The sequence below is a fragment of the Siphateles boraxobius genome, unplaced genomic scaffold (assembly GCF_051911475.1).
Source record: "Siphateles boraxobius isolate OS27281-9 unplaced genomic scaffold, OSU_SipBor_1 29, whole genome shotgun sequence".
In the NCBI taxonomy this organism is placed as follows: domain Eukaryota; kingdom Metazoa; phylum Chordata; class Actinopteri; order Cypriniformes; family Leuciscidae; genus Siphateles; species Siphateles boraxobius.
In genome coordinates, this window is record NW_027508908.1 from 5,967,348 (window position 1) to 5,977,500 (window position 10,153).

Sequence of the window (10,153 nt, forward strand, 5' to 3'; positions counted from 1 at the left end):
TGAGTAATGAAACAGGCTGTTTTTTTTTTTAAAAGCCTCAGGAATCTTTTGCAGGTGTTTAGAGTTAATTAGTTGATTCAGATGATTAGGTTAATAGCTCGTTTAGAGACCCTTTTCATGATATGCTAATTTTTTGAGATAGGAATTTTGGGTTTTCATGAGCTGTATGTCAAAATCATCAGTATTAAAACAATAAAAGACCTGAAATATTTCAGTTGGTGTGCAACGAATCTAAAATATATGAAAGTTTAATTTTTATAATTACATTATGGAAAATAATGAACTTTATCAAAATACGCTAATTTTTTGAGAAGGACCTGTATAGTGCTGGTAAGGATTCCATACAACTTCATGTCTTAAATGGGCGAACTAACCCTTTAAGAAACGATGCGCCGCCCACTAGTGACGTCAGAGCAAATAGGAAGATGACAGCATAAAGGCGGACGGGCTGTTGTCGTTTGGGACAGTTTAGTCAATGACAGGTCAATGTTGATCGCGATTGAATGGCAGGATTTGACAGTCGGTGGCCTTGTCGGGATGGCGAGGGGAACAGATCTCTTCCAAATGTGAGGGAGACCGGAGTACAGACGGATGCCAAAGTACAAGGTTAGATTAACATGTCAATGTCTTCTTGTGCTAACCAGATCCCAGTGGATTTATAACTTTGAATTGCAGTGTGTTGCCAATACCGTGTCATTTCTTCTTTCAATAGGCTATGTTCTTTAATTTTTGCCATTGAGACATTTACATTTTGTCCATGCCCCGACTGGTAGGCTATTATATAATCACGTTTTTAATTGTTAAATTGGAGTGATTGGTTATTAGAATTACACATTTTTTTTTTTAAATAAATTATATATATTTTCATTTTATTATTTTAATATGATATACATGCTGCTAATTATAGTTACGAAAGGCATCCTGTAGTTTAATTTCTCATTAAATGAAATGAAATGTTAATTTCCAGAATAGTTAAATCCTTGTTTGGGTAAAAAGTTGTTGTTAAAAGAAAGTAGTAACTGATACTCATTCTATGAAATGACGAGATGCACAAACCTAATTAACAGTTTGACTAATTCAGGTACACCAATTAGTGGGTGTGTGAAATCCAACATACAGTCATGCATTCTTATATTCTTTAAAATTCTATTTTTAATAAGTGACTCAGTGCTACTCTTACGGATGTCATCAGAGAAACAGATTAGTGAGTCTGATGTGGAAGAATCTGAACTGGCCTGTCCAGTGGATATATAACTTTGAATTGCAGTGTGTTGCCAATACCGTGTCATTTCTTCTTTCAATAGGCTATGTTCTTTAATTTTTGCCATTGAGACATTTACATTTTGTCCATGCCCCGACTGGTAGGCTATTATATATTTTATATTTCCTCGTTTAATGTCTATGTCAGCAACTTCATTTTAAGAGCAGTCTGATAACACAACACCTGTTCTAATTCGAATTCTGAATCAGATTCTGTACTAACAATTTTCGATAAATACAAAGCAGATTATTTTGTTGTTGTTCCGCATTTTGACCAAAAAAAAACCAAAAAAACAACAACAACCCCAGACTACATAAATAAATAGTGTGCATTGAGAATGTTTTAATAATAATAATATAGCATACAATTGCTTATTAGAGATAAAATGATAATCAATTTGACTATACTTTTCCACTGAACCCTAACCTTAATCAGTTTCGTATAAATATAATGTCATTATATTACTACTACTAATAATTATAATAATGATAAAAACAATCATATTAAAATATTCAAAATACATCTGATTTTAAAACAAGTGGATCTGACACTTAAAAATAAAATTGATTGTATGAAACCATGTTGTCTGATCTCATATTATGCCAGTTTACTCATGCAGAGTTGTTCTGCCTTCTAAAGGGTCACAAATGTATTTATTTTCATTGAGTTAAGTTAAAAATGTACACTGTGTTCTTACCGATTATCAATCTATCTCTGATTACAAGTCCCTCTCATAGCACTGAAGTAGCCTAGTTATTTAAGTAGTTAAGCAAATGTTTTTAGTTTTGTCTTTTCTTTGTTTCAGGTCAGGAACCTCGACTGTCCAAAGCCAACCTCTTCACATTGTTGAGTTTATGGATGGAACTTTTCCCCAAGAAAGAAGCATGTCAGCGAGAAAACGATCCTGTAGGCATATTTTCAATTCCTCTAAAGAAATTGGTGTATCCACCAGTGTAAAATGTCGGATTTGTATTTATTTCTGGGAAAAAGCCTTCTATACAGCACTGAGAATTATTATTTGAAAGCTGATTCCCACAGCACCGAGTCCCTGCTGTGTATATGATGACTCATGCGCTCTAAAGGAGATGCTAATGAACTTATAGTGTGCATAAATTCGCTTCATCGTCTGATTCATGAGCTGTATGGATATGAGACGAAAACACTTACAAGCTGCTTCAGTATCAACTTGTTTTATTTATTTGTTTCTTTGATTAAAAAGCAAGGTATTGTATTTGCAACCAGGCTGGGGACAGTGGTCTGGTGGTGGTCCATGAGCGCAGGGTTCTGGGTCTGCATTGCTCCAGTGTGCAGTTGCATGCAGGACAGGTGGCTGTGGTCAAACATGGACCCCGACTGAAGGGATGTGATCTCTACTTCTCCAGAAAACCCTGTTCAACCTGCCTCAAGATGCTCATCAATGGCAAGATTAGAACTGCTCTCTCTCTCTCTCTCTCTCTCTCTCTCTCTCTCTCTCTCTCTCTCTAATATATGTACACATTGACGGTCAAAAGTTTGGATGTTGTGTGCTCACATAGGCTGCATTTATTTGATCAAAGATACAGTAATATTGTTAAATATCATTACAATTTAAAAAAACTGTTTTCTATTTGATTATGTTTTAAAATGTAATTTATTCCTGTGATGTAAAGCTGAAATTTACAGTCTTCTTCAGTACCACATGATCCTTCAGAAATCATTCTAATATGATGATTTGATCCTTAGAAAAATTTTTTTATTATCAATGTTGAAAGCAGTTGTGCGGCTTAATAATTTTCACTCTCACTTTCAGGGAGAGTGGATGAGATGGGAAAGTGTAGAATAACGCAAGATGGGCTGGCAAGACCTTTGGTCAATGGAAGAGAGTAGGATCAGTTTCCTTATTAGGTCAACATATGATGTTCTCCCATCACCGCAGAACCTAAACCTCTGGGTAGGAGAGAATCCCTCTTGTCCTTTGTGTTCATCACCTGCCACATTAAGGCACATTTTGACAGGATGTAAGGTGGCTCTTAGCCAAGGTCGGTTTACTTGGCGCCATGACCAAGTATTGCGATGTTTGGCTTTAGCATTGGAAGGCAAGCGTAGTATGACCAATAAGTTGCCGCCTGTTCTAGCAAAACATTACACGCAGAAGACAATATTCCTCCGCCCAGGCGAGCAACCACCAAGAAAAGGTGCTAACACCAATTCTCGCCCAGGACAACTGGAAGCTGCTAGGGACTGGAAGATGCTGGCTGATCTTGATCAACGGCTTATTTTTCCACCTGAGATTGCCACCACTAACCTACGACCAGATATTGTTTTGTGGTCTGGATCAGTACGCATTGTTCAACTGATAGAGTTAACAGTGCCATGGGAGGATGCGGTAGATGAGGCATATGAGAGGAAGAAACTGCGGTATGCTCAGCTGGCTACTGAAGCAGAACAGCGAGGATGGAGAGTCCAGGTTTATCCAGTGGAAGTGGGTTGTCGAGGTTTTGTGGCACACTCCACAACCCGGTTCCTCAGAGACGTCGGATTCAGTGGCCAAGAGTTGCGTCGCACAGTAAAGAACTTATCTGAAGCAGCAGAAAGGAGCAGCAACTGGCTGTGGTTGAGACGGAAAGATTCTAGCTGGCTGTGTACAGGCCGCCATGCTACGGTTTCGTAGATTTCTTGAAAACTTGAAGAGTCTGTTGGTTATTTGTATAGGTTGTATAGTATTTACAGTCATTACGTTCCTGTGTATATTGCGTGAATGATGGGTGGTTGGGCAGATATTGTGTTCATACGGGTTGGCGCGTATGGTTGGGTTGCGGAGAGAGTGTGAGATTGTGGTTAGGTCTCAGCAGCAGGAGGGAAGTAGAGGTCAGTAAGCTGGGCTGAGTTGAGTGGGGGACGGAGGGGGGTGACTCTTGGACGCCAGAGTCACTGTCGAGCCCTCTTGAGGTGTCGTGGGCTAGTCGACGAAACACTGAGGACGGAAGGTGCCCACTTGAAGTCCCCAGAGATGTTCCCTACTCCACTCAATCCAGAGGGTTGTTATGGGGGGACCGCACTGTGGTTGCAGCCGTTGTGTGTGATGACGCGCAGTACACTGCAGCTATTAACACCAGACAGAAGGAGATTCACATCACCAGATGGAAAGAAGCGTAAATGGATGGAGAAGCATAGCTTACTGTAAAGCTACTTTTTAGTTGGTGATTATCTTGGCGAAAGCCGAGTACAAATCAGCATGAAGTTTTAACACCTACTCTCGTGTAATGGAAATCATGTGGAAACTGTGATACATTCTTTCAATATTCTTTGAAGAATTGAAGGTTCAGAAGAACAACATTTATTTGAAATATTAATCTTCTGTAACATAAATATATTTATGGTCACTTCAATCAATTTAATGTATCCTTGTTGAATAAAATTATTAATTTATCATAAAAAAAAAACTCACTTACCACAAACTTTTAATAGTAGCTCATCATTGTTTCCACAAATATTAAGCATCACAATGGTTTTCAACATTAATAATAGTAATAAATGTTTCTTGAGCAGAAAATCATCATATTAGACTGATTTCTGAAGGATCATGTGACACTGAAGACTGGAGTAATGATGCTGAAAATTCAGCTTTTCATCACATAATAAAGTACATCTTGTAAATGTATCAAGATGATTATATAGCATTGTTGTTATAAATTGTAATGACATTTCATAATATTACTGTTTAAACTGTATTTGTCATCAAATAAATTCACAAAAGCACGAGAGACTTCTTTGAAAAACGTAGAAAACGTAATTATTGCAAACTTTTGACCCCCACCAGCGTATAATATTTTATTTATGCATTTATACAGTTTTATATTTGATTGCCCCTCTCAACTCTCATTGTCTTGTCTCATTGTCTTTCATGTCCTTTGTTCAGCTGGTGTGGACAGGATATCTTACTGGCCCGGTGATGCTGAGATCGGCTTGCTGTCAGGCAGACGTGATCCTGCAGACTCCAGTCACCAGGAAGCCATTCTCGACGCCACAGCTGCAGAGCGACTGAAGTCCAACAGCAGGCCGCACATCTGTGTGCTCCTGCAACCTCTGGACAGCACCATGCTGCAGTTCGTGGACCAAACCTCCCAAAACTGCGACTTCCTTGGGAAGATCGCGGTGGACAATCCAAATCTGGATGTTGCGGATGTCTTTAGAAAGGAATGGTGGAACAACTCGGATGATTTCTTGGGAAGGTTCTTTATAAATGATGAAGAACAGCATATGTATGTGCTGAACAAGATGGGGCTGGAGAACTTTTGTGTGGAACCCAATTTTAGCAACTTAAGGCAGCATATGAGGAATCTCATTAGGATTCTCGCGTCCGTGGCCGCTAGTGTTCCGGTTCTACAGGACGAATATGGTTTCTTCATGAGAGAGCCTTTAGGGACGGGTTCTCCAGCTTTACCTCGGGATGTGATACGGCACTGTGTCATACAAGCCCGATTATTGGCGTGTAGAACAGGTGATTCTGTTTGATTACATTTACTTATGATTAACTTGCTTGATTATTTGACAACAAAATGTTCAGCTGTTATCAAAAATACACAAATCGAGACTTCAGAAGTGATGGGAAAAATTGCCAACATGAATCTAGTGTCAGTAAAAATGAAGGTATTTTTCTTGATTTCTTGACTCTTGATTCCCTCCGTAGGAGTCAATCAGATCGCCTCCCAGAATCGACTCCATTTGCTCCATTTCAAAACAGGGTCAGCAATAAGAATATAAGATTGCCGTCATTATTACACACTTAATGCAGGCTATTCTTTTTTTCCTACACTAAAGCTTCAACTGCCTTTATTAAAACAGTTTACTTTTAGCGTGACTCGCCAAATGAGTCCAGTTATAGATGGCATTACCTTGAAATTATGAGTATCACCATCCTTTCCTAGTTGCACTCTGTCTCCTCTCCACCAATAAGCTGGTGTGTGTGTGGTGTGCGTTCTGGAGCAATATGGCTGCCGTTGAATGGATGGTAATAAAGGGGTGGAGCTTAGGCGGGCTAAATCATACGTCACCAGAGAAGTCTGTCGTTTCACTGGAAGATCCAGTTAATATCTAAAAATTAAACATGCATGGATGAATCATTCACAATGAGATCGAGAAGATGAATTAGATTATAAGCAAAATACATAGCATGAATTTCCATTTCATGCTGACTTTAAGCCAGTTGTAGGATGACTTTGTCTGAACTTAATTATGATTTAGGAACTCACAAAATGCCAAGTCAGTTACCAACAAGTTGTAAAGAAAGTGCTGAAGTTAGCCATTGCTCTGTGAAGGATTGAGGGTGACAGCTAATATTAATATTTTTAACCATTGAAATGTTGATAAAACATGTTCTTCATCAAACAGAATGGAATGCTTTAAAGCAATACAGACCAACTAATACCAAAAAAAACATCACTGCATTTATAAGTCCATTACTAATACTGTTGATTTCCTGCCAAAATGATGCCATTTCCTGGAGGAGGATGTCAGAATGCAAAGTTAAATCGAGGACATGATTAAACTGTTTCACTTTTATTTATTTTTGTGTAGAGGATCCTAAAGTGGGAGTTGGTGCAGTTATCTGGGCAGAGGGAAAACAGGTGAGCCAAAAAGCGCAATGAAAACTTGACTTTATGATTATATGTATTTTAATAAAGACCACCTCTCCGCTTGCAGTCACAATCACAATGTGATGGCACGGGTCGGCTTTACCTAGTGGGCTGTGGATACAACGCCTATCCAGTGGGCTCACAATACGCAGAGTACCCTCAGATGGATCACAAGCAGAAAGAGAGACAGAACAGGAAGTACAGATACATCCTCCATGCGGAGCAGAACGCGCTCACATTCAGGTGAGGCTCATGGGAAGCTGTCAGAAGAAATGTTGGCAACAAGAAAAAGAGGTGCAGTCACTTGCAAAATCAAGTCGTTCCAATAGGAATTCAGGAGTTTCGCGTGAAAGCCAAAAAGTTCCCCACACAGATTTCGCTCATTTTCAAATTTCAACAGAAAGCTGCTTGATTTATTTGACTTCTGTGCTTCTACACTATTGACAGAGGACAACAGACCTTTTTTGCACATGGGATTTCACTAATCTGAACGCACCTGAATTATTTTTCAACTCATGGTTGAGATGTGCTTTTATTATTTTGAATATCAAGCAATTCAAAAGTTCAATCTTTCATCAGCCTCCCACCTTCCTCTTTTATTTCCCTCCAATCTGCAGGAGCGCAGAGATAAAAGAAGAGGAGAACACAATGATGTTTGTGACTAAATGCCCGTGTGATGAGTGTGTTCCTCTGATTGGCTGCGCTGGAATAAAGCAGATTTACACTACAGACCTGGACAGCAACAAAGTCAAACACGACATCTCCTACCTCAGGTTTGACAAACTCAACGGTGTCCAGAAGTTCATTGTAAGTGCTGATGATAAATTATGAACTCAATGAAAATACATAAATATAGCACTTTGGTCTTTTTCCTCCTTTTTTAATTTTTATCATAAATAATAACTATTATACTTGAAAATGCACTAAGAAATTGGCTCTTTTTTTAACTTAATATATTTTTTCAGTGGCAACAGAAATCTGCTTCAGAACAAGCTGCTCTGCCTACAGCAAGTAAGTGTTTTGGGACGTTTACACGACACCGTTTTCAACTAAAAACAGAAAGCGCATGCGTTTTATGGCCGTTCATTTGCACGACAACTGCGTTTTGGTGGCCTGAAAACACAAACTTTGGAAAACGATACTGTTATCGTCTGTGTTAACTACAAAAATGTGAATTTGTGAAAAAGGAGACATCATGCGCTTCATGTCTATAGGCTTGTAGTGTTTCTTTACAAAGTGACATCGCCAACTACTGGCCTCGAAGCAGAATACATCGATTTTAGTCCTTTTCGTGGATCCGTGTGAACGGGAATCTTTTTGACAGCGTTGTCCTCTGTATGCGAAACTTTGCAAAAATGCGAAGGAAAAACGTTTCTGTTTTTAGTACATCATTGTCATGTAAACGTTCCCTCAATTCTAAAGTATACCTTAAAAAACATGCCCACTTATCAAATTGTCTCGCTAAAAAAATAGGCAAAAGGTGATATGGCAGCTACTTTACCAAAATGCAGTTTAGTATTGTTGGTAATTGTCTGTGTACTTTTTTTTTAAAACCAAGATCAACAATTTAGGTTAAAATGTGTAAGTAAAAGTGTTTTTTAGACCCAGTGACTGGTCACCACATTTTGAACACCTTTTTTTTTTTATTAACGGTGGTTTATTAAATTAATTTAAGTACCTAATATTCACTTATTATATAATATTCAATGTAGTTTCTCAAATATGTTCCTAAAAGCGGCATGCATAATTACATGCAATATACCCTGAATGTTTTTTTGTTTTTTTTTGCAGATGGCTGCATGAAACGAAAAGACAAGGAAACCCATTTTCAGTGCAATAAGAGACTGCGATCATAGAAAAACATTTCGAAAGCTGCTCTCTTGTGTGTATGGCAGGAACAGATGATGTTAAAGGAAGAGTTCACTTAAAAAAGAAAATTCTGCCATCAAGTATGATGTCATCATACCTCAAGTATGAAACCTGTATGAATTTCTTTCTTCTGCTGAACACAAAAGAAGAGATTTTGAAGAATGTCAGTTACCAGACAGCTGAAGACAGCGTTGACTTGACATTGAAAAAATACTATAAAAATGCGGGGTCCATCAACTTTTTGCTTACCGAATTCATTTTAAGTGAACTATTCCTTTAAAATGTCATTAATACATCAAAAACTCGTTCAGTTACTGGTGATAACGAACATTTAACCTGCCATACTCATGCTGAATGATGCAAACAAGCATTATCTTATAATTACAATACAGCTAGTTTTATTAGTTTAATAGGACAACCCATCAAAGAAACATTTAATTGTATGCATTTTTAGAAACTGGGTTGTATGGTTTTAAAATTGCACAGAACAATATGTTTTTTAAATTTGTTAAATTAAAAGGGCAAGAATGACTGAAAAAATACATAAAATGTATATATAAATTAACAAATCTTGATTTTAATAGGGTACAGATTTACACTATCCATATGAGCTTTTTCTCTTTTAAAAAAAGAGTCCGTGATACTGCCAGTGCTTCAGTTGTTCTTTATTGATATGGTACTATTCAGAAGGAAACTGCAAATGTATGTGTAATAGGAAAAAACAACTCAAATTTTGAACTGTCAATGTAATTTCTGACAAATATATTCAATAAATTTGGCTCAGATGGATATTTCAAACTTGAAACTTGTTGCCTAGAGTCCAAATGAATTTTCTTCACACTTTGATTGATGGTCCAAACCACCTAAACAAATTTTATTCATCACATAAAACTAAAGATGACTGTAAAAAAAATATATACTGAAATCAATCAACTGTAGAGGAAAAAAATAATGAAATTTAATGAGTTTTCTTCAACAGCATAACTCAAATATAGTGAGTTAAAGAGGTTCATTGCTTAATCAAGCTAAATATGCTCAATGGGAACATATTAAAAACAAAAAGAAATTAAGCTCCCCCTTCTAAAATTTCTTCAAAAAAAGAAAAGTAAATTAACAACTCAAGAACAAAAGGCACCTGTTTTGTACATTTGCGTCCTCATTTCATCTCATTTTTCAGCTATGCAACAATCTACTTCTGTCAAAATCATCAAAGACAGCAGAATTATGGGTTATAGCGCAAAATACATACTACAGTAAAAGGAATACTATAGTATAGAAATGAATATTACACTACAGCTGCACAACAGTATAAGAAGCACTTTAGTATGATGTACTAAAGTTAACAAATTCAATAGCACTAAGGACACTATAGTATAGAGCATACGATAGTAATGCCAAAGCACTATAG

The 10,153-nt window shown here is 37.4% G+C and overlaps 2 protein-coding genes across 2 annotated transcripts in view; one reads left to right on the forward strand and one right to left on the reverse strand.

The window, feature by feature from the left end:
* The first annotated feature begins 398 nt into the window (after positions 1-398).
* Positions 399-9,550, forward strand: cdadc1 (cytidine and dCMP deaminase domain containing 1). The gene is made up of 9 exons (XM_077246288.1): positions 399-606; positions 2,067-2,167; positions 2,504-2,681; positions 5,160-5,741; positions 6,818-6,867; positions 6,944-7,119; positions 7,494-7,683; positions 7,842-7,887; positions 8,668-9,550. The coding sequence occupies exons 1-9, from the start codon at positions 504-506 to the stop codon at positions 8,730-8,732; spliced, it is 1,491 nt and encodes a 496-aa protein (XP_077102403.1). The 5' UTR covers positions 399-503; the 3' UTR covers positions 8,733-9,550.
* cab39l (calcium binding protein 39-like) overlaps positions 9,396-10,153 on the reverse strand; it is an 11,326-nt gene continuing 10,568 nt past the window's right edge. Inside the window, exon 9 of the mRNA XM_077246289.1 lies at positions 9,396-10,153. This exon is cut by the window's right edge and continues 1,049 nt beyond it. The gene's annotated coding sequence lies outside the window, so the exon portion shown is untranslated.

What these genes read in the sequence shown, in the direction of transcription:
- cdadc1 (XM_077246288.1), top strand. Translation starts at nt 504, where the DNA reads ATGGCAGGATTTGACAGTCGGTGGCCTTGTCGGGATGGCGAGGGGAAC. An exon ending in ATTATTGGCGTGTAGAACAG is followed by an intron (nt 5,742 to 6,817) that starts GTGATTCTGTTT and finishes ATTTTTGTGTAG; the next exon opens with AGGATCCTAAAGTGGGAGTT. An exon ending in TCTGGGCAGAGGGAAAACAG is followed by an intron (nt 6,868 to 6,943) that starts GTGAGCCAAAAA and finishes CTCCGCTTGCAG; the next exon opens with TCACAATCACAATGTGATGG.